At 43.6% G+C, this 24,755-nt stretch overlaps 2 protein-coding genes across 2 annotated transcripts; one reads left to right on the top strand and one right to left on the bottom strand.

Moving 5' to 3' along the window:
• The first annotated feature begins 6,547 nt into the window (after window positions 1–6,547).
• On the top strand, window positions 6,548–8,155 carry ankrd63 (ankyrin repeat domain 63). The gene has a single exon (XM_028395988.1). The coding sequence runs from the start codon at window positions 6,548–6,550 to the stop codon at window positions 8,153–8,155; it is 1,608 nt and encodes a 535-aa protein (XP_028251789.1).
• A 1,775-nt stretch (window positions 8,156–9,930) lies between these two features.
• On the bottom strand, window positions 9,931–23,305 carry pak6 (p21 (RAC1) activated kinase 6). The gene is made up of 9 exons (XM_028395807.1): window positions 23,194–23,305; window positions 15,142–15,389; window positions 13,185–13,850; window positions 12,135–12,668; window positions 11,663–11,796; window positions 10,661–10,787; window positions 10,450–10,575; window positions 10,192–10,326; window positions 9,931–10,098 (listed from the first exon to the last, which is right to left on the bottom strand). Exons 2-9 carry the CDS (start codon window positions 15,343–15,345, stop codon window positions 9,931–9,933), a joined length of 2,094 nt encoding a protein of 697 aa, XP_028251608.1. The 5' UTR covers window positions 15,346–15,389; window positions 23,194–23,305.
• Between the last annotated feature and the right edge of the window lie 1,450 nt (window positions 23,306–24,755).

The following is a 24,755-nucleotide window of genomic DNA, read 5'->3' on the forward strand; positions in this document are numbered from 1 at the left end:
GACACACAGACACCTATATACAGATAGGTAATAACAGCAGGCAGTGCTCTCGTGGCTGCTTAAATTCTAATTGTCTCATGTTCCCCTGGCTTAGGTCGGCTGATTTATTCTGTTCCTGCTCTGGCCCTATGCACTGTTTGGATAGATTGCTGTTTAGTGATTTCTCCATTATGGCTCCGACCTCTCTGAGGTGAGAGCATCTGTTTCACTGTGACTTATGAGGACAGAGACACAGGAGTCATACCAGACTCCTGGCAGCTGACTACAGAGTTATGTAATCGTAATGATGCCTGGCTTAACCTGCAAATGCATCCATCCATTTGTTTCTGCATGTGCTGATTGTTGGATTTTTTTTTCTTCTTCTTCTGAATGGCATCAAATAAATGAATAAAAAATAATGTAAATTAGGAAATAAATCAGTCTGGTCAGATAGAATCTGTCTTCAAAATAACAATATTATCGGTGGAAAACTTGAAGCCCTGGTTCTGTCTCACATCTTAGATGCTGGAGAAAAAAATGCTGTCAAGTCTAACACCATGGTAACTTAGCTTAACAACACAACCAAGACCATAATGTTATATTTCAGGGCCAGCATGTTACTGTTTGCTGTAGTGAGATCTGCCATGAGGTGTAGTATTGACGTGTTATCAACATTTCATTTATACATATCACATTTATTCTGTTATCATCCCTGCCATTCAGAATGATGGACAACCTTTGGATTTTAAGTATGAAAAAAATGAATAACAAATTCAAGCACTTCTGTCAAAATTAGTCAAAGTATATCAAAGTGAACCATCTCCTGAATGTAGGGTCATATCTGGCATGACAGCCATCTCAGCCTTCTCATCTTGGCATGAAAGTGAATAAGAATATTTTCCACAATTATTCCTTTGAAGAGTTGAAAAAAAAAATCAAATGTTATTTGGCTGTGTGGCCTTTTTTATCACTACACTATAAAATAAAACTCTTGTATGTTCTTCAGAAAATAACCTCATGGGTCAAAGTCTTCTTTCTGTTCTTGGGTCCATGCAGTCAGTCTTCAATGATTAGGTCACTTCTAATTCTTTTTTGCATGTACAGTATATCCCAGAGGGGGCAACAGTTCACACACATGGCAGATTTGACAGAGACACTCACAATGTCATGACAACATGTGTATTATGTTATGCACTTAAAGCAGCTGATTCGCCAGGTGCCTCTTTTCAAAAGAAATAACAGCTTTATAGAAGGTTCATTTGCTGTGAGACATACGCTTTTTACTCAGAGCTACATTTACTGTATACTGTTAAAAAAGGGAACCATAGAAGACGGTGTGAGCAGTTCGAAGGTGAACACTGAACAACGTGAGTGGCAGAGCACGTGGGAGACAGAATGGATAGCTAAGAGCCTCAAGGCCATGAGTTCATATAAAATGAAGTGAAGTCCCTGCAGGAGTGAAGAAGCATGTCAATTTACTGAGCGCTCGTGTCTCGAGGTGAGGTCTGACTGACATGTCTTTCCTCTGTCATTAACATTACCATTAGTCACATTTAGATTTAATGCATTGAGACACAGAGGTGTGTTTCATTTTTTTTAATCAGTTGAAGGTTGATCACAAAATTCCTACTAACTCTATGAAGTGATGGACTGAGGGATCCGGATAAAGCAGCTGCTGAGACATCATCTGATATGAAACTGGGCATCTGCTGTTGCCTTGAAGCTTCCAGGTGTTTTTTGTTTTTTATTTTTTTTGGCACTGACTCAGTCAAACAACAACCATTTGCTGCTGCTTCCTTTGCGGATGTGACTTTCACTCTGAGTGTTACCCATCTCTGTGCTATGTGGACATCGAACAAATGCATTTGTTATCCATTTGTACAATTTATTGAGCTGTCAGAGGTGAGCGGCCCTGCAAGGCCACAAATAGGGTCTGCCAGGCTGGAGATGGAGAGGCGGCTCTGTGGCCCTCCATCTCTTCCACATCATTGCAGGAAAGGAATTTCTATCAGATCTGATAGATTAAAGAGTGAGGGGCAGGTGGCTCTCAGAAAATTGCACCGAGGTTCAGGGTGGCAAAAAGCTTTGCAAACCTTTTTATTAAACAGGAATCCAGTGTCAAGTTTAGCCACTAGAGCACACAATCACAAACTGTATTACAAGAAAGAATAAGAGTTCTCAATGCATTTCATTGGTCTGTGTGCTGTTTCTTGAACCTTTAAAGAGAAATACTGTCAGAGTTTTCTTTAAAACTTTGGCTGTATTTATGGAGAATCTCATATACTGTTCTGGTTTTCACTGTCTGTCTGCTGTGCTGCATTGCCTCTTTAATTTATGGTCATCCTTTGACATGGCACAAGAAGACATCCTGTTGGTGTTAATGCAATGTTGTCCAAAATGTCACAGTCTGAGAGCTAATATTATGGTCCCCTAAATCCGAAGGCTGAAGGAACAGCCTACTGTTTACCATCTGGTTGTAGCAGCCTGTTCAAGCCTGAGTCAGGGCGATAATTGATGAGAGCGGCATGAGCAAAGACACTGAGGGCCCGCCTCATGGCCAATAACATATCAGTGGTCCCTATGATTGGCAGCTCCTGGTGAGCTGTCAGGTTCTTCAGCTCCAACCCTGTAACTCTGTGTAATTGTCCTCCTTCATCGTCCTCTACCCGGCTATCTTCCGCCTGCCTTCTCACGAAATTATAAAAATACAACAAAGTCCTTTGATACGTTTTTAATCTTTAAAATGAAACGAATGACCTTCATCAGCTGTGAAGTTCATTTAACAGTTCTGCTGTTGCTTTCTGAGACAGCAGCGACCTCGCCTCAACATTAATGATGATACACAAACACCATGGACACACACTGACAGCAGGCCAGCTGCTGTCTCTTTCCTGGAACTGAAGGTGTGTGAAATCTCAATTGAACCTGAGACTGCTGTGTCCTTGTATTGGATCAAAGGACATTAAAGCAATTGAATGGACACGCAGGCATTTATGTGCCCCGGGTGAATACGAATGCATCATGTTATAGCTTTTGTCCTTGCAGGAGATGTTATGCCTGAAAGCTCCAATGAGAGAATGACCCATGTTTAAGCTGTTATGTAACTGTGGAGAATTGTGTTTTGCTGAGGTCTGATGACACGGAGGTCTGTTCTTGGAAGGTGTCTTAATAACAGAGAAAACCTGATTAGATTAATTGTGCCTTGGCTGGAAAAAAATTCTCATAACAATTGTTGTTTTCCAGTTCAAGCAGGTGAACCACGTCATACTCAGGTGTGCTCAATTAGCAGGCAGAAGAAGAACTAGTCTACTGAGGATGAGGCATGTCGAGTCACTGGTAAGAAAACATTTTTTAATAACTGTAAAGGGCCGTGTTGAATTTGGTCCCGGATGAACTCCATTTCCTACCTTGTGCTCACACATTGATTCGGTCCCAGGTGTTAGCGGGTAAGTGGAGTTACCAAGGGATGTTCAACACAGTGTTTTGTTTCCATTTACAAGTTTTTCTCGAGGAACCTTGAGAGATCTGTTGATTTTGTAGCACTGGAAGTATATTCTCCCCAGTGACTAATTAAGACATTTATACCCATGGACAACACCTTAACTTGACACAAGATTTAATTTCTAATCAGGCATTCAAAGGTGCTCCTGCCTGGGCCAGGCCCGCCGTGAATGGGAGATCAGGTATTTACCATGACATTGCTGCTTTATTGCATACATCTGTCCAATTAGCAAGTCTCATGGCACCGACTCATTCACATTCTGAATATTTCATCCACATTTCATTCATCTCTGTTCAGTGAATGACGAGGGGTTTTGTGTCATGCAGGCACAGGGAGAAGTTTTTTTATACCACTGTTATGGTAACTAAATACTGTTTCCACTCTTTAGTTTAATGTATTATTAGACACAAATGACAGTTTGTGCAAAATAAGAGAGTTAAACATTCTCTTGATGCTGAGTTCTTTTTATTGGAACTAACAGGCCCAGCATGTGAGGGTGCATACAGTCCAGTGATATATTGGCCTCAGTAAAAGCCGCCAAAGTCTCAGAGTCAAAGTGATAAAAAACTCATGGTGAAGTCAACACTTGGTGTCTGTTTTATCACTTTTATCCTGGCAGGTGGCCTCGTGTTTATAATGTATTTCCTTTCCAAGTGATGTTGTGGTATTTATTTCTGCTGAGCCAGCCTCACACGGCTTTATCAGCACACTGGTGACAATCACCTAATCAAATTAAGCTTCTAAAGGAGGCAGAGGAAGGGTTATGTCATCACCTCGTTTCTATAGAAATTGTGCTGTCTATTAATCACATGTGGAGTGTGATTTCTGCAGATCAGTGATGTTGCGCAGGACCACTGACTCCTGAGAGTCGCAAGAGTAACATTAAGATATTTTGTATTGTTGTATTGTGAGTACTCATCACTAAACTTACACTGTCAGAATTATGAGACTCTTAAAAAACACCTTTTAAATGGAAGAAAGCAGGGAAGAATAGCCAGACTCATGCACACTGACTAACAAACACATGCAATAAGCAGCCTAGTGTTGTGATGCAGGACGTGGATGGAACATAATAGCAGGAGCTTCAGCTAAAATCAGCAAAATAAGCCTGTTTTTATTAGATGGTGCTGTTAGGTCAGGGTAACTTTTTTCTTTTCCAATTTGATGTCAGTGATACAGATTGAGTAGAACATTGTTATATAAATACTCTTAATGGACCTGCGGATCACATCAAGGCCACAGTGTACTGTGTGTGAACCCTGTGCTTAATGCTGCAAGATCGAAGAAGAAGCATGACTTCATTCTGAGAATCTGTCAGTCTAATGAGTCTGATTTAGTCTCTTGGGGCTGGTGGTCAATGTATGCCACATGCATTAACTGTTTTCCTGCCAGCTCAAATGTGATTGGTCAATGCTACGTGGACTACAAATGTAAACCAGAAAGGTTCTATTTATGACAGAGCTGCATAGACATCATGCCCATTCCATTTGTCATACTGTTGAATGGAATGACTCTTTTCCTGATTGTGACACACACTCTAAGAGCATCAGTGCTGAGGACACCAGTGGATATGGGCTAAATCTGTCATCCTTGGCATCACAAAAACTGAAACCTATTAAGATGTTTCCATAAAATGACCTTAATATAAAATAATGATATGACTTCTTGATGAAAAAGACAGCAGTCTCAGAATAGCTTCTGCTGAAAGACACCCAGGGGGAAGAGTCTGTTGATGAATTTCAGCCATGTTTGGGTGAGTGAATGGCTCTCAGTGCTACATAAAGGACCCGCTGAGGGGTTTGATGAAGCCGGATGGTGAAGAGTGAGCTGGGTGGAACCCAGGTAATATTTCTCTCACCTCCACAGCTTGGCACAGATTTGGTCCTGCTGAGATTTATATTAGCAATTAAAATGAAATTCTGGCCTTGTGGAGGGAAGACAGCTGTGTGAAGGGTCTTTTGTCACAAACCTTGATAAAGGATGTGTTGATATTGAAGGTTATGAAGTCATTATATAAGAACAAATGAAGAAAATCAGTAACAGAAGAATTACCTGCAAAGAACAGACAGTCTGACACCGCAATGCTTCTGATGTCATCCAATTATATTTGGAGCCTAACCAGCATTTAACAGTTATTTTCAGCATCACTTTATAAAGCAACTGATGATATCTTCATATCCTTACACAAACAGTGGTCTTGTCTGTAAATCTGTGTAATTGCAGAGTCAGATTTTCTGACAGTGATTTCACCACATCAGATGGGCACTGTGTAAATTCTTTCCCCAATTCAAGGCTTTCGCTGCTTTTGTAAGATTTACTATTTCTCAAGCAATTTGTAAGTCATTGTTGTGAAGCCTTGAGATAGTCAAAGTACAGCAGAGCAGCATAATTTGACCTTGTTGCACTTCATCATGATTTGTGGCTGCAAACAGAAACAGCGACTGGATGGTTGATGGATGCAGCATTTCAAAGACAGGTTACAAAGGAAAAAAGGTAAATACTTATTTTTCCTTGTTCCTCTTTGAAGTGAAAGACTGGCATCAATTTTCCCTCAAACCTACTATTGTTAAGGGTCTTAATAACAATATGGTCTTGAAATTAAATGAGACTCAACATAATGCACCATTCATAGATTTGACTATAAGTAGCATATCTGACTCACCTGCAAGAATGTTTTTTTAATTGAGTTCATTTGCATCAAGAAAAAGAAAAAAAGGTGCATTTAATTTAACCTGACAGACCCCACATGAAAAATATTGGCCATGTTTTTCTCCTTGAGTAATTATTCTGTTCAAATAGCATATATTTCTCTCCAGGCAGAGAGTGCTTGGGCTGAATGGATGCTGCCACTGCATAATGGTCCTCAGACGTTTGTTTCCTAGGCAACGTGGGGAGGGCATGTGGAGAGGGAGGTATAAAAACACTGGCAGCTTCACTCTGAGTCTTACTCTGAGGTAAAATCACTCGCTGTCAACACAGAGATTCAGAAAACTTGCTGCTCACTTCTTTCTCCAGCTCCTTTCTCAGCTCACTTGAAGGCTCCGCTCCACAAGTAGCTGTTCAAGAATGATGCGGCCAAAAGATTTACGCCAGGGCTCTGGTACCAAGACCTTCCTAGATGCCATGCACGGAGGTAAAGTCCACCTTGCACGTTTCATCCTGGATGCATTGGATGGCCGCATTATTAACTCCAAGACAGAAAACAGCCGCACCCCTCTCATGTATGCTGTCTGCCTGCAAGACTCTGGGACCAGGGCCAAGTTCACCCGGCTGCTGCTGGAGAAGGGAGCGGATGTCAACTGCCAGGATGAGGACGGTCGCACAGCCCTGAGCCATGCCTGTGAGATGGGTCATCTGGATGTGGTCAAACTTCTTGTGCAGTTCAATGCTGATCCTGATGTCTCTGATGCTTGGGGTAACAGTGCTCTCATGTATGCTGCCTTTTCTGGGCACAGCCAGGTTCTGGAGTTCCTGGTTAGGGCTTTCAAAAGACTGGGACTAAGGCTGGACAGGACCAATAATGCCGGTCACTCGGCCATTGAGGTGGCTACTTTCTTTGGCCACAATCAGTGTGCGCAGATTCTGAACTTTCCTTGTAGGAGGGGTGTTGGCACAGATGATCCACTTGTTGATGTGGGTCCCACAGTTAAAGGAGAGCACCGCCTGCCTAACAGGCTCCCCAGGCATATTCTGGAGAGATTCTCTAAGCAGCTGAATAATGAGGACCAGCTGCCTGGGGTATTCCAGAGACAGCTGAAGATTGGAGACAGCGGAGGACTGTGGAACCGTTTCAGATGCCCCAGGAGCCAGTCTCAAGAGGACAACCATCGCCACAGCTGGGCTCTGCCTCCTCAGCCACAGAAAAGCCAGACTGAGGGGGATCACAGCAATCTCTTCACTGCCAAACAACTGCAAAACTGCCAGCTCAGAGAGCTGAGGGGGGCTAAAACACTGAACTCTCTTCCCGAGCCAAGCCAGAAAGATGTCAGCCGCGACACTAGACTCCCAGAGCAAACACCGGAGAGTTTCCCTCTCTGGGGAAAGGCAAAGTCATTTAACCTGGACCTTCTGAGCAGCAGAAAGCAGTCCTATCAGGGTGATGTCCGTGACATGAGTCTGTCAGCCAGCAAATTAAAGAGAGCCTCTCTACAGGATGAGAGATGCCTGATAGACAAGATGGAATGTCAGGGGAACACCCGGGGCCTGACAAACGATGCTGACAAAATTGTCTCGGTGCCAAAACCTCTTTTAAACAGCAAGAGTCAGCCCGCGAGAGCTCTGGAGGAGAATGTCAAATCTCAGAACGAAGAGGCTAATGACATGACTCCATCGAGCAGAAGAGAGCAGCAGAAGAGGGGAAGCTTCGGTCCCACTGCCAGACACAACAAACTACTTTTTGCCAGGGGGGAGATTGAGTCAGGGAAGATCCCCGGCCGTACGCCTGGGTTCATGGGCCTGGGGACCAGACTGCTGCGTCGATTCACAGCACCGGAGTTCATGAGGATGGTGATAGACTCCTCGTCTAGTCCCTCATCCGTCAGAGGACGGATGTCCCGCTCCGAAACCTTCCCTTTCTCACACACACATCAGCAGGTCAACAGTCAGCCCAGCATTGACAGCATCAGCGGGGTGAAGTGTGAGTTTGAAAGCTCGTCTCAGTCCACCCTTGATTAGAATGAGGACAGTGATAAACAGAAACAGTAACAGCTGGTAGTGATGTGTCTAATAACACTTACAATTCTAACAATGCAGTTAAATTGCTTGGTGATATACTAATTGTATAGTATTTTGCTTTTGTTGCAGTTTGCTTTTTAAATGTTTATTATTAAAAGTTTAAAAGCAGATTGTTGCATAAAGATGTGTAAGATTTTACTATTTAAAATAATTTATAAACTAATGTAATCAGCCTGTAAGCTACTGAAAATGAAAAAAATATGTTTCACATATATAAAATTTATATCACATGGAAATAAATGTATTTGATATTGCTTCTGTGTTTTTTAGAAAAAAAAATGTATTTTGCTTAAAGATATCCAGTGACTGTGCATTCATGCTAAATGCCTAATAAATACTTTAAAATGCCATTTGCGTTTTTTTGCATGTGTGTGTACGACCATGGAAAAAAAAAGATGAAATGAAATCCGACTCAGTATGCATCATTTATTGATTTATACAAAATTAAAATGTGTAATTCTCTTTTCATGAATGATTCACACAGAAATAGAAATACATGAAACATGTCCACGTGTATCCGTGTCTGAATACAAAGACTATGTGCAAAGTGTTTCTCAGCAGGTCAACATCCTGCAGCATCACATGCCAGGCCTGTGTGCTTTATCTAGGCAAACCAATGCAAATACAGTCATACACATCTTCTTCAGGGAGCGACACACACATCTTGTGGTTTATTAAAAAGTCTGTCACAATACAAAGAGGGGCTGTATCAGAAGCAAACACCGAGGATTCACCTCACACACTCACAACCCATGCTCTCGCACACAGACAAACACACACTTGACCTATACACTCACATTTCTGTAAAGAAAACATTTTCAACTCGTCAATCATTTACTGCAGTGAATCAGCAGGTATAAGACCTAATATCCAGTATTTTTTATTTACATTATTAATTTATCTGCTTATGTTTCAATAGTCAGTAATGAGACTTTAATTGTAACTTCACATCATAAAAACAACCCACAACACCTTTTAAAAATAAAGAATAAATATGAAAAAGAGGAATATGGTTCTGGTGATTTTCCAACAGCCCAATAGTAGCAGCTGGGCTTTCATCTACCCATTATTATGCTAATAAAGGAGAATTGTCTTTCACATCCCAGTTTGGTACATACAGTATTCAAGCATACGCATCAGGCCAGGTGTGCCTCCATTTGGCCATGCAAAGAGTGAGTATTGACCAGGTTTTGTCCACTTTCCGCGGGTGCGAGTGTGCCGAGGTAACTTTACCCTTGCTTAATAATGTCACAATGAGCTACTGTGAGCCTAACACCAGCTTTATAAGCTTTACACAGCTAGCAATAATGCCCACTATGAACACTATAAGGGATTTGTAGAGTAGCGTGTGTTCGTGTTTGTGGAATATTGATTTGAGCTTTATATCCACAGTGTTGTGCTGTGTTGAACCTCACTGAATGCTACAGGAAGCCAATCAATATTCAGACCGAACTGAGTAGAGAGCTGAGCTGAACTGCATGCTGCCTTTAACTCACTCCTAAAGTGCTTCTCTCATGCCCGAGACCATGCGGTGTCTGTCAACTTGCCACCATCACGCTGGCAGCAAATGCTCTCCTGGGTCTGCTTCTCTGAAGCTGATAGCCCATTGGCTTGGGTGCTAGAAGAGCTGGACCCCAGTGCTGGTCCTCTTTAGAGGCCTGGTGGACAGGTCAGACTACAGGTGGGTGCTGGGGGAACAGGGAACCCCATGGGGGTCAGCAGCGGGACATGCGTTTTCGGTACTGCTCCACCAGGGGCACCAGGCACTGAGGTGACCCGCTCTGGAGCAGGAAGGGGTGCTCCAGCAAATCAGTGGCGCTGGCCCGCTCTAGAGGGTCCCGAGTCAGCATACGGTCCAGGAAGTCTTTTAGAACTGGGGAGATCTGGACCAGAGACCCATGTATTCATCTTCAGTTCACATGCTACACTTTGTTTAAACAAAGATGATGTTGTGGGTGGGTGTGAATATCTCGTACCTGGTTGACATTTCGTACAGTAGGAGCTGGCTCATCCCTCAGCCTCTTCATTGCTGCTACAGGGGTTTCACTGAAGTATGGGGGCTCTCCATCCACCATCTCTACCACCATGATACCCATGGACCACACATCAACCTGGAATGACGACAGTGTGTAAAATATCTATAGCACAGATTGCCACTCTTGGCATTTATGCTGTCTGACAGAGATCACCACTGTTATTCAGAAAGGATGAGAACTGCATGTGTGCCTCCTCACCTCAGTGCCATATGGTGATTTGGAGATGACCTCAGGAGCCATCCAATAAGGTGTTCCCACGAGAGACTTCCTCTTGGGGATGTCCTTACTGATCTGAGCACAGAAGCCAAAATCTGAGAGCTTGACCTGTGGGGCAACAGAAAGACATTAGCAAAGATGGAAAAAGACAGAAAAAGAAAAAAATAAATAAAGAAATAAAGCAAGAACATACCCGTCCGTCTAATGTGAGTAATATGGAGTCACTCTTGATGTCTCTGTGGATGACTCCCTGTGAATGGAGATAGGCCAGGGCTTGCAGAACAGCTTCACACACTGTGGCAATCTGCTCCTCACTCAGCCTGCAGCACACATACAGGTTTACACACTCAGATTTAACATGAACATTTCACTGCTCCATTACTTGTTAAAACAGGAAATTCATGAATCAGTGCACATTAAAGGCAAGGTTCACTCGCAACAGAGTGACAACTGCAACAGGGTAATTCCTCTACAATGTTAATGTGGTTTATGATATATAAGATATACTAATGTTTTATAAATGCAACACAAAAAGACACTGAGGTGTCATTTTTTTCTGTATGTATTCTTAATTAAAAGAGACACGCATGGGTCCAAGTGTTTCAGGCTGCAGCCAGGAAAAAAAACAACAAACAAAGGCCTCTTTCTCTTGATAGTTCTGTCAATATCCTGATTATTTTAGCCTTTGACAAGCAGTGGCTGTGACAGCTGGCTCATTTTATATGTCGTCTGGCTTGAGAGAAACCTTTTTCATCCCTTTGAGTCAAGTGATCTAACCCTGAGGTCATCCTCTATGGAGATGGAGCCAGCCATCTGTTAATAATAAAGAGCACACTAACAGCTCAAAACAAACGCACCCTGACAAAAATCAACTCCTTCAGCTGGTCAATATGTTTTGCTCAATTTTGATGTATGCATTGGCAAACAATGTGACAGCAGCACGGAATCAAATTTCCACCCAAAAATTGGCATTCCACGTGGCATGTAAACATGCACAAATTCAATTATGTTATTGGATTATTACTTCTCCCCTGTGGAAAGCAGCAGAAGACTGAATGCCTGCACTGATCACTCAGCAGTCGATACCACACCACCCCCTAGTGGTGGTTTTGTTGTTAAAAAAAATAAAATCATGACTAAAAGAAACAAATGCAGCTTTGTCTTGACAGACATTTTCTCTCAGTGGTACTGGTACCTGGTTTCAGACACAATGTTGGTTAGTGCTCCACCCTGCAAGTACTCCATGATTACCCAAAGCTCCTCCTCCACCAGGGCAGATTTAAACATCTCCACCACATTCCTGTGCTGATAGTCTCTCATGATGACCACCTGCACCACAGAACATCCATGTTAGTACATCCTCATAATGAAAATCAAACAGATTTGAGAGGCTGCCTCTATCCTCACTCTAACAGTGATCAGCCTCTGAAGTGTCTTTAATTAGAGATCCATGCAAAGCAGAGACAAACACAGTGCCAGGATTACTCTGATAACATCATTAGACTTTGGAAAACACGCCCTGACACACAGAGCACAATATTTATCTACTGTTTTCACAGACTGGGAAACTTAAGGCTAAACCACAAACAACACAGTTCTGTGGCTGCAAATGAGTACATATGTGTGTTAGATTTACTTGCCGGTGTCTGTGAGATCATTTTTTTTACCTCATTAAAGAGCAACTCTCTCCTCTGCTGTCGTCGCAGGTCCATCATCTTCACTGCCACCTGCCTGCCGCTGTGCTTCTCTGTAGCGATACACACTACGCCTGTTGAGCCCTCCCCAATCTTTACAAAGTTCTCCAGGTAAGAGCGAGGATCACCTTTGTCCACCACCATCTGCAGGGCTGCTTTGAACTGTTCATGTGTCACCTTAGGGGGGTCAGGTGGTGGCCTGGGTGAAGGATGCTGTGGAGGTCTGAAGGCAGGGGAGCATGTGCCTGGGGGACTGGTGGCTAGTGAGCCTGTAGGGGAAGGTCGAGGTTGGGAGGGACTGTCCTGTCGAGGGTAAGGAGGATTGGGGCATCCAGAATGTCTGATGAAGGGGTCTGGGCCGCTGGGTCTCAGTCCCATGTTGGGCGACAGGCCCAGGGTGTAGCTAGCTGAGGAGCGCACTGTCCGCTGAGGTCTGATGCCTCCCACAAGAGGACTGCTGGTGCCAGTGGGCAGGAAACCGGAGTGGTACCTCACTGCCGACTCTGCCTACACGATAAGAAAAAAAGGGTGAGAGAGCTGAAAGGGAGTTGGCCGCCTGCCTGGGGTTCATGACCCACTTTAAAGCTAAATGTAAATCAAGTCCTTTACTTTCACTCTGCATCCACTTCACCTGATATGACTCATGTTAAGATGTTGCTATATGGCCCCACTGAGATTTTGGCAAACATAGCAGCTTTCAGCATTTACAGCCCCACTGGCACTTTAAACCCACATTTCATTTTTTAACACTAGAATTAAATAAAATACTCAAACTCAGAACTTTAATCACCTTTAGTGTAAAGACGATCAATATGCCCCTTCACTAAAGTTCCACAACCTAAGCACTAAAATGATCCCTGATCATTTCTTGACCAAAAAGCGCTCTTTAATGCGTTTAGAGTTCATGCAAAAACATGCTGAGTACTAATAAAATGATGTGCATAGCATTAACAGAAGTATGCATATATTGTGTGTTTTATGAATAATGCATTATGAGTGCACTTAATCACTGCAAAGGCTTACTTTCAGGTCATAGGAGGAAAACGGCCTTCCTGGGCTGTTCTGTGGGTGCATGTACACTGGAGGTACATTAGGCCGGAGCTCTGTGGTGACAGTTCCTGGATCTCCATGAGGCTGCGGCACAGTCATAGCTGGGCTGTAGAAACAGGCTACAGGTCTCTGATTTGGTGGCATACCTCTGGGCAGCTGGAAATCTCTTTTCCATATTACTCTCTCCTGAGGACTGCCCAGCTCACCACTCATATATGCCCCATAACTTGGCACCTGGATGTTCTGGGATTGAGCAGATTGTGAGGGTGCCTCCATCGAGCTGACGCCAACTTCATATGTCGACTTAGCCTTTGGCAAGATCCCGTTGGGCTGCAGAGTTATGCTCTTTTTCATGCCCAAGTAAGGCGTGTTGGTCTCACTGTGGATGTTCCTAGCCCTGTCCCTCCAATCTTCCTGACCAGCGTCTTCCTCGTCATCATCATCCTGAGTCAGACCTTCGTATTGGTACGTGTCTCCTTCGTTCACCTCCCCCAGCCTTCCGAGAGACTGGGCCCTCTTCCTGGCTGAGGGGCTGCTCTTCCTCAAAGAGTTGGAACTGGTCACAGACAGACGACTCATATCGTTGATCATGGCTGCAATGTAGTCTCCGTGACCGATCATGCTCCCACGCACAATGGTCTGAAAGTAAGAGAGGCGTTTATCCTTATCACACTTTGCATACCATGATTACATTATAGAAAGATTTTTGGACTGAAAGAATTAATGAGGGTGATATAATGCTCAAAGGCAAGTTAAATTTAGACTTGAGAATCTGTAAAGGACATCTTTGGCATTCTTCAAAGGCGAAAACTTTATTTCCCTCCTGGCTTATTCTGACAAGACACTTACAAATATACCAAGCAACCGTTGCACAACTGCTCCGATGTTTTCACATATTACAGACTCTTATGACCTTTTAAGTGGTATGCATAGTGAGTAGGCAGGAATAGCCACAGGGCCTAAACTTGCCTTTACATAAAACTAGATCAGACAAATGTTAGGTGTATTGGCAGAATAATGTATGAGTGAGCGCATGGTGGCTTATTAGTCAGTCTGAGGGTAGAGTCATGTTCAGCTCACAGTCAGTCAACAGCCTCTCCTGTTTCTCTGGTTCAGTGCCATTATAACTGCACAGGGGGTAGAGGTCAGATGACATCTCACTAACTGCAGCACCTCTCTGAGAGCAGAGAATGGCGGGTGATAATGGCCTCGGTGAGATACTGTATTTAGAGGATGCTATAATAATACTTGACAATGACCTTTTTTTTCTTTTTTTTCTGCATACATCAAGAAATAATCATGCTGAATGTTCACCAGCTTGTTCTGTTTTTTGGTTTGTTTGTTTGGGATTTTCGGCTGATATTGATGATGCAATTAAAACTGACCTAAATGCTGACATGATGGTTCTCATATTGCGCAGCACTAATCACATCATAAAATGTTGGTGTTGTCTCTATTTTTTTTCTAAACGGCCATAAAGAGCATCGACAGTATGCGCTTTGAAGTGTAGAAACCCTGAGATTTGCAGCCTTTATCACTCACTGGCATTTCCTTTGCTGTACCTGCACTTTTTATCCCTTCTGCTTGACATCTGTGGGAAGGCACCATGGACTGTTATTAATTGCCTGCATGGAGTAATAAATCTTGTGGCCCCTGTGAGTATTCAACATCGTACAGTCAGTGTACACAGCAGGGTCATTAGCCCAGCCCCATGATAGATAAGAAAGCAAAAAGACGGGGAGGGGAGTGTGCTGTCATCAGAGGATTATGGCATTTTCTGAGACAGCAGAATCCCTCTGCAGCACTGAGAAATACTTCTGCATTGACAAAACTAACAGCATATTTTTATGCTTTAGCCACACTGAGGCTGATTCGATGACTCTAATGAAAGTCCGAGCAGTTTGCAAAAGAGAATCAATAAAGTAAATACCTTCTTTGGCCTCAACTCCACTTCTGTGATCCTGGAAGGGTCCACCATGGGTTTGGGCCTTCGCAGGTTCTCTATCAGGCTTTGCCATTGGGTCGGCAAGCCCACAAAGCAGCCGCGCTTGGCATCAAACGAGGTGTGTACACGATGCTCGAAGTTTTTGGGCGCTGATATCTCAGGCCTCTTCTTTTTCTTCTTGCGAAACATAGTCAGGTCAGGTGGGGAGACAGTGTGCCTGATTTAAAAAGTCCCTGTGGAGAAAAGTATTCAGCTTTAAATAAATTTGATCATTTTATACATGATACATATCACATGTAACGGTAATGTTGACATTCAAATATGAGCAAATCTCCTCTGCCTCTGTTGTTAAAAGGATCTCCTCTCCTTTGCGTTTTACCAAACAAAATCAGTCAACCTCAAACATTAAAAATGGCTCATCTAAAATCTCTGCTATGTCTGTGATGTTGATGTCCCATGCTGCCTTGCTTACTGTCACGAGTTTGTGCCGCTGAACAGCTCCAAGGAGAGAGGACGGATTTGTACGCACATGTGTAATGAAGGATATCTGGTCAATTAAGGCTTATTCATTCTGTGTGCCCTTTTACTGATGAGCACGCGGCAGGGCTGGCCAGCGCCCACAGGCTTTCAGTGCATTAGCAGGACAAGTACAACACTTCATTCATATGTACACAAAAAACACAAATATACTAAGGTATTGCTGTCCTTCATAACTCCTTTGTAACCCTATCGTATCCCATTCTATTTAGAAGCTTGTGTGCCCTTGGTTGCAGTGAGAGAGACCACTTAATGTTTGGATGGATGGTCCTGGATTTGGCGAGGTTTACTGTATGGCCCAGCTTTATTTTCCATTCAAGTGGAGGGAAATAATTAAATACATTACATCTCATTTCCTCAGCTGCACAGCTGTACTGAGAGATAATCACTCACATTTAAGTCTCATGATTAGTATTAATGCTGTTTTATATAGCTCACAGCACAGAGAACGTCCCCACAAGCGAACTGAAACATCACGATAACTATTGACTGGATTGGACATGAAAATTAGACATGGTTCCCAGATGATGAATCCTGCTCACTTAAAATCCCCTCACTTGTAGTTCCTAGAAGATGAACTGTCTGATCTGCAAACCTCTGGTTTTTCCTCTGGTTTTTCCTTTAGCAGAATGAGGTCACAGTTTAAATTAATAGATGTTCTAGCTATGCTTTTCAGTATGACTCAATCATTAAAGTTCATGTTATTTTAAGCAGGTACAGCAGCCCTTTTAGATATGTCATACATAACATTAAATGACAGCATTCTGTGATTCAGACAGGCAGGCCATGAAAACAATGACGCTCCTCTTCATTCTAACACGCAAAGAGAGACACATTATTGCATCTCTCTACTCTTGCCATTATTATAGCCTGGTCCCTGTCCTCATATTCTCTCTGTTCCTGGGGCTTCAGAAGGTGAACCTGGTTAGCCTTATACCTGCTTAACATGGACATGTTATCACTGAGAGCATACTGACCGCTGATCTCAAAGCACCACTGTGCCAAGGCAGATCCTCACTTACTTTAGTAGTACGTAGCCCTGAATTATGTGCCCAGTGTTAAGGCCTACAAGGTGCCCTGAGAGTTTCAGATACAATCTCCCATCATGCACTGTGAAATGGTGGGAGCTGAGGAAAGTTTTGCAGCCCTCCGCAACCCAGCAGGCCATCAAGCTGGCAGCCTTTCCTCTCCCCACCTCCACCCTCAGACCAGCACGACTCTAATCGACATCAACGACGGCTGTTTATGAGATGCATCGGTGACTAACCCATGCCACTCACCCTGCTGCATCACCAGAGGGTAAAAGGAGGTCAGACCCAGTGGTCACATCAGCTAAACCTGCCTCATTAAAGGAAGGTGGGGTTAGGAGAGAAAGAGAGAGGAGGAGGGAAAGAATCACTGCTTGGAGAGACATGTCACCCTCCAAGGATAATTCAATCACAAGGCTAATATGCTAAGTGTTGCATAAACGTATCACTCTGTGCTCTCCCTATGTACATAATGTGGTGCTGGGAAGGACTTTAATTCTATCTGACAGGGACATTATGGTGTGAGGGCTCTCAGGAGGTGGTGAGAGAGGAGTTGGGGCTGAGATTACAGTCACACATGGATGTATTAGAGAGGCAGGGACCCGGTTTGCTTCCAACAGACACAGAAAGGCTTTTAACAGCTGATTGTGGAGGAACAAATGCCTCCGAAAACAATTTTGCAAAGCAGACGATGGTGAGCTGTCTTTTTCCAGTGCATGGGAGGCTGCTTAGATAGCTGCTCAACGTGCAGATGCTGGCATTGCCTGAACAAATATTTACACATTTACGCTCATGTATTCTTTTACAAGCGGATCAATCAATATTTATTTTTTTTTTTATATTTATTATATGTGTGAAATGCAAACTCACTCACTACAGTCCTCCACTGCCAACAATAACAGGGCACAAATAATGCAGCTTGTTTTTATGGTACTTCATCAAGTTTCATCCGTTCAAACCAGCAGAGAGCAGAACATCACACAGCATTTATTATTCATTCTCAATTATTGTTCCTCTCTAAAGACTCTGGAAATACAGACAACTAGACACGCACGTACTTAGTTAGGTTCTGCTTGTGCAAATAAATTAAAAACTTGATGCTGGTATTGATTTACAGGCTTTAATCACATGCTTCTGGCCTTATAATGACCCCTCTCTGCCAAGCTTATGACTGCCTTGATAACAATATGTTATTGATTTCAGAGTACGGCCATTAAACATAAATGTGCAGAGCTGAACTTGCACAGTGCACGATCTAGCTTTCTGGTCACAGCCCTCAAAACTGCAGGGACTTGACCCTATGCCTCAGTGGCTTGTCTTGAATCTATCAAAGTGCTGAGGCAAAACTCAGCCAGCTGCTGTCAGGGATATGAACAGCCAGGGAGGATGAGGTCACTGGTAAAATTGTGCTACATTAGGTATTTCCATCTCTACAAAATTGTGCAGTAGTAACAAATTAAATAGATCCAAATGTGTGACCTAAAAACTCACAAATCCTGAGAAATGAAATCTCTCTCATACACAAAGGAAATCAGCAAAAAGCAGTTCGCATAAGTGTCAGTGAAGTCTGACTAAACATAAACCTCTGCTTAAATAAAGGGAGTTGCAAATAAACAACATGCAAACAGACCCTGTTTCTCTGCAGAAAGTCACTACTTAATCCCATCCCAATCCGGGTTTAAATGAATATCAGGTCACATTCTTACCCCTGACGGGATGGAGCTTCTTCACCTGGCAGAGTGGCTGGGCCTCTCATGCCATGCAGAAATTCAACCAGGCAATCCATATGCTTCCCACAGACAACATGACAGAAGAAGAGAGGGCATGCTTGCCTTCCTCTCATGTTCAAATCACCCCGAGCGGGAGTTGTGGTTGAGTGGGAGGGGATCGAGAGATAAGAGAGATATTGGATTTGCTCGATGTTAGTGCTCCCAGCTCTGTTGAATGATTTTTTTTCCCTATTTGCCCTGATTTCTGCCTCTATCTTTTTGTTGGCGTGCATGCAGAAATGTTGTGAGTGTGCAGGTGACTGTGCTGGCAGGATTAGTGTTGGTGTTCAGTCCTTCACTGATCTAATTTTAGGACACATCATTTCCCTCCCTCCTCTTTAGCAGCAGACGTGTATTTTTTTTTTTTTTTACAGGATTCATGTCAAATAGTGAGGTGAGGGTGGGAGACGAAGGAGATGAGGTAATCCTCTTTCTGTGTTTGTCAATGCATGTATAAGCATAATCCAGCTATACTGAAGTACAGGAAGCCACATCTATTTTATAGCAGCATGATAGCATTGAGGTCCTAACTGCTGTTTTTGGACTCTGCAGTACAGCGTGGAGGGTTTAGAGATTGCTCTCCTATCAGCTTCATTATGATGACCGTTTTGCCCTTTGAGTGTAATGAGACTGCCTCTCAAGTGGGAGGGGAGTAGGGGGGGTACTCAGTTGGTCATCTCTTCCTTGTGCTTTGTAAAACACACACATGCACCTACATCCACTATCTAAGGGCATGAAAAAGGGTACAAGGCGATGGACGTGATTGGACAGTACAATAGCAGTGTTTATAATGTAAGTTGATGTCTGCTTTCTCTTTGAAGTCACCTCTGCAGACATGGAAGGATTGTCAATAGGAGATGACGTGATGTAATAAGTTGCATTCAGCGACATGGAATAACATGATCCTGCCATGCATATATTTTAATGCTTGTAATTTGGTATATCATGCGCGACAAAGCACTTTGAATATAATGAATGTTGGAGAAGGACACATATCGTGTAAAGCAACTAAAGTCACACCACTGCACAAATGTAGCTATGGCTGTTAGCACTGTTTTATCTGTTAGCCATGCTAGCAGTGTGGCTCTGGGGCTGTTTGACGAAGGCTACAGAAGATAAATCCTGCTGACAACCAGCAAGTCATTCATAAAAACATGGGGTACACATGACATTTACAGAGCTTCTACAGGAGATTCAGAAGCAAACAGAAAAATGTACGCCCGCCGGTTTGTTCTTCGGTTATTGGACGATAACATTTGCAATCCTCACAACACAGTCTGACTTCAAGAGGCACAGTGCAAAGTAATAGTTTTACAATTGAGGCTTTATAACTGTGAAATGCCAGTGTTTCTTGGGGGCTATTTTTAGCTTGCATACCAGCAGGTATAAAGGCTGACAGAAATCCACAGTTACCGTAGTTTGGAAGAGAGGGTAGAAGATCTAATCACACAGGGTTATGGGTAACCCAAACAACAGCCAAACAACCAAAACAACAGCCTCTAAAAAACATGGCCATCTAATGTTTTCAGAGCCTTTAGCATGAAACTGTTCCCCTTTTTTCAGTAAGACAGCCTGGTCCTTGATGTAGCTGTATCTCTGATAAAAGCCCCACTCAGGGATAAGGACACAATGTAGAGCATACCCAAGGGCATGTGAAGTTAATGCTATGGACTAGTTTTTGTGCATCAGCAACAATAGACCACAAGATGTTATCTTGCATAGCATGTTCAAATGATGATTATTACTATTACTGCATTATGATATTAGTGAATGAAATTATTTCCATATTCTCTATTTACATCTGTGTAAGCGGGAATGACCCACATCCACACAGAGAGTTCATTGATAGTGACATATCTTGGGGTATTTCAAATGTCACATTACTTGCAGCGATGCGTCATGTGTAGGCTTTCACTCAAATCTCTGTCTGAAGCTGTTCTAGTCAGAACCAGTACAAGTCACAGAGCACTGCGATTCTGAGAAAGTAAACAATCAAAAAGCTTGTCTGTCATTTTCTCATGCTCTAAATCGGTAAAAAAAAGGGCCAGAGGATTGGAAGAAAAACAACACGGTGTCTGTGCACAACCATGTGGGCTGTCAGTTCTTCAAGGGCAGACATCTGCATAGGAGTGCACACCAGTCCTGTGCTAATATTGACAGAAGGAAACAAGAAATGGGAGGTCAGGACAGGAGGAACGTGGGAGGAAAGGTGAGTCAGGACACTCAGCTTCACTGACAAAGAGGAGATAGAGAAAATAATGAAGATGTCGCATAGATGTGCTTCACTATAATTCAATGATGTTGATAACAGCTCTCAGTTCTGAGGATGTCACCCCTTTTTTTCCTAATCGGTACAGTAGCAGCATTACTGCAGTAAACAAGGTAATGGTAGAGGGGATTTCAGGACAGGACACTTGCATCAACAGAGTGCGTACATCATTCTGTCACCTGTCACAATGGCACTGATTGCACAGGATGAGAAAACAGACAAGAAACTAGTTTGTTCTGCCCTGCAGCGAGCAGTGTGGACATTAATGCACAGTAAAAGCTATAGCATCTATCTACTCCAAACACCTTAACATAATGACATTGTAAAAGCAACACTGTGAGTGTCCTGGGGCTTTTATGGGATGTTATTTCAGTGCTGACACATCACTAAAAAAAACACACTTGTAAGTCAGGAAGCATGCTTCTCCAAGCAGTGTAACAATATGTATTCAAAAGGCTGGAGTGAGGAGAGAAAGGAAAAGCAGCACTGACCAACACTCTGTTTAATTAAAGATCCTCTTGGCTCTCACAAGTACTTTGAACAATTTGACGCTGCGCTGATAGAGAAGTATGATCAGGCTGGACCAATGGAACGAGCCTCTCTTCTCTCTTGGGTCTAATTTATTGATGCGCTGGGATTCGTGCAAGCTTTACTGTACGTGCATGTGCTTATGAAAGCTTTGATTTATATTTTTTTCAGCCAAAGCCTCAGCGTGTCTCTCCAAAGGACAAAGCACTGGCCATTTTTAACCTCAGACTACTTTATGGTATCAATCTGCAACAACTCTGCTGCCTTCCTGTGTCACCCAGCATGGGTGCTGTTTCAGCCCATAGAAGGGACTCATGGCATGCTGTCCTAATTTGGGCTCAGAGCCTTTTTTTAATCCTTAGTGGTTGACGTCTCATGGCCGGCGGCAACACTAAGCTGGTAATGCACGCTGTCCCCTACTTCGGCTGACACAAACATTTCCTGAAAACAGTTGTGAGCACAGCAGGTGTCTGTGCTGTACATCATGGCCGTGGTGTATGGCACATGCAGTGTGTCTGTAAGAGGACCCTGTCACTTCCTCTCTAGTCTAGTGTCCCACTACATGAGCTGGACTTTGTATGTGTTTCACTGTAAGTCTGCGGGAGCATGAAAGCAAAAACCTCAACTTCAGGGGAAGCTGGAGTGTACACATCACCCTGAGTGCAGCAGATGTCCAACTGTGTGTGTGTAAATGTGTGTGAACCACAGAGACCTTCTCTGTCACCTCTTCTACCCTCTTAGTGAATACCAATGAGTAACCCGAGACACAAACACGTGGTTTTCACCTGCAGACACGATTACATAATCTGATTATTAAATATACTAATAGAAACTAATTCTATATATTCTGATCAATAAATTTAGCAAATCATCCCTGATTTTGTTAGAACTTGAAACAGCAACAACAAGGTCCAGTTTTTGGTAGCAAGTCCATGGATGCTGTGATGCTGTCAATAAGAACGAGTGCAACAGTGATGCTAAAGCATTAGACCAAAGCTAAAATCTATGCACTTCTTCAAAACACCTTAGTCTTATTGATTTTTTCTGGGGACTTAGCATCTAATAAAGAGACTCGGAGCGAGACGTTACAAACCTTTTTACAACAGTACTAACCAGATTTCTTACGGGTTTACAGTCAAACAAGCACAGTTCAAGCATCATCTCCATGTTTATGTAAGCTATTGTACAACAGGTTTCCTAGATTTTAAGAAAATGTATCACATGTTAGCTTCCTGTCCTGTGCTTATTCCCCTCAGCATCCATCCACAGGAGTGAATAGTGTAACAGCTTGAACCCTTGTGCACTAGTATGACCAGAAGAACCACTGAAGAACTAGCCTAAACACACACACACACACTAGAATACACAGGGATGAAAACAGGAAGCGTCTGTCCACAGTGCCCATAGTAATGGCAAAGTCTGTATTTGTCAAGTGTGATCCATCTTTGAGAGAAACATTTTGGGCATTCTTGTATCGTCTTCCTTAAAATAGAGGTTGAGGACAGAAGCGACAGAGACGGAGGGAGAGAGAGGATGTGGGTATTTTGAGGAGGGGTTAGCAGAAGGTGAAGGCTCTTTTTTTTGAGATGCAGTCCATCACTGAACATCCAGCTCCCCTCTCAGTCTGCTCCTTTTCTCTCCCCCACATCATCACCTGGCTGCACTGCATTCTGCTCACAGCCTCTCCACCTCCTTCTCCTCTTCCTCCAACACAGCTGATGCCTACGGATGGCATACACTAGCCTGCTCTTTATCAATGACGTTAAGCCTCTTTTCCTTTTTTTTTCCTCCACCACCCGCCCCCCCTTCTTTACCCCACTCTCCCCACTGTGGAGAGAGGAAACAGGGCTCTGGCGGGATAAATCATTGTTAGATGAGAAAAGAAATAACATTCATTTCCCCTTACCTTGCCGTCCAGTGAAGAGGAGAGCCTCTCTCCTCCAGGAAGGATTGGAAGTAAGAGTGTGCACATACACTATTATACACTGCTCACTCACATTCACACACGCACTCACACACGGACATACACGCTCTCTCTCATACACACAATGACAAGGAGGGCTGGCTCTCAAACAAGAGCACACTGCAGGCTGCCGCTTGCCTGGGAAAGCCTGATGCGTTCCTCCCTCCAGGCAGAAGCGCACACTGCCATCTCAAAGGCTCTTTGTTGGGGCTGATTCATCCCCAGCTCCGTGGCTGAGTGCTGGTCCGTGTACCGGTGCCTGCTCCCGGGGAAGCAGGATGACCGTACAAAGGTGGGACAAAGCCATGAAAAGGAAAGGCAGCATCCAGGAGGAGAGAGTATCACGGCCCCATGTAGCTCCTTCCATCCACCCCCCGCTCTCCCTTGCCTTCTCAGGCTCGCTGTCTTTCTCTTACAGACACTCTCTCTCCCACCCACCCCAACCCCCCTTTCTCTCTTCCTCGTCCTCCTCTCTCTCTCCTTCTCTCTTTATCACTTCCCTCCTTCCCTCCCTCCTCCCACTCCCTCATTGGGCTGCAAAAGAACTGATAGCGGTGCGTGTGTTTATGTGTGTGTATGTGTGTATATGTGTGTGCAAGTTAAGCTGGTTTCCAGTGACTGTAAGAAGAGCAGAGCTCCTCCACACTTCATCACCTGGGATACCTTTCATCCACCTCTCCTCTCTCCCTCTGTCTCCTTTACACGTAATGTGGGTGACATGAGAACATGAGGGCGCTGCATTCACCCACTGTGCTGCTGTTCACTCAAATGCATTATCCATGGAATGACAGGGTCAGGGATGGCAGATGGCAGGAAGGGTTGTTGTATCTGGATGTGTATAAAAAAAGGGGGGGGGGCTATTTCTGTAGAGGGTGCAATCCTCATCAACACAATCTCTTTTGAGTCCATTGTGACCCAAAAATCCTTGTTGATGAAGGCACAAGAAAGCAAAGTAACAGCGCTGCCCCAGCGCTACATCTGATCCAGCATCCTCATTATTTGAGTGAAACATTCCCTTCTCTTTTCACCACAATCATTTCCTGAATAATTTATACAGCAGCAAAGACCAGGCACAACGCAGGAAAATGTATTAGGGTCAAGTCATGCAGAAATTGCCTGCTAGAGTGAACCAGATTTGGGGCATACATGTAATACATGGCATTTTTAATATGAGAGGAGCTCACAAAGGCACTGTAACAGGCTTAAATAATGATGTTCCTCCTTACACACACCAAATAAAGTCAAGTGAAAAAAAGGCTCCACTGAACCAATCTGCATAACAATGACAGATTTGCCTGTTGGGGGTACAGCAGACATCACCCACCCTCCTTCTTACTCTTACTTGTCAGCATTATTGTCACGGATCGACGTTATTTTCCTGATTTCTTTACAGCTCCGAGTTGCGCACAGCAATAGATCAGCCTTGTAATAGGTACAGTTACATGTGAACATAGGCTGGTTATCTGAAAAAGTCCCGTTTGCACATTGGCTACCCGAGATATTAA

The sequence above is a fragment of the Parambassis ranga genome, chromosome 22 (assembly GCF_900634625.1).
Source record: "Parambassis ranga chromosome 22, fParRan2.1, whole genome shotgun sequence".
NCBI lineage: Eukaryota > Metazoa > Chordata > Actinopteri > Ambassidae > Parambassis > Parambassis ranga.

Bases quoted from the DNA above. Each gene is read 5' to 3' on its own strand.
- ankrd63 (XM_028395988.1), top strand. From the start codon at position 6,548: ATGATGCGGCCAAAAGATTTACGCCAGGGCTCTGGTACCAAGACCTTC.
- pak6 (XM_028395807.1), bottom strand. From the start codon at position 15,345: ATGTTTCGCAAGAAGAAAAAGAAGAGGCCTGAGATATCAGCGCCCAAA. The intron at 12,669-13,184 runs GTAAGCCTTTGC...CTTATCGTGTAG, and splicing joins TTTCCTCCTATGACCTGAAA to GCAGAGTCGGCAGTGAGGTA. The intron at 10,788-11,662 runs GTACCAGTACCA...TGTGTGCTGCAG, and splicing joins AACATTGTGTCTGAAACCAG to GCTGAGTGAGGAGCAGATTG.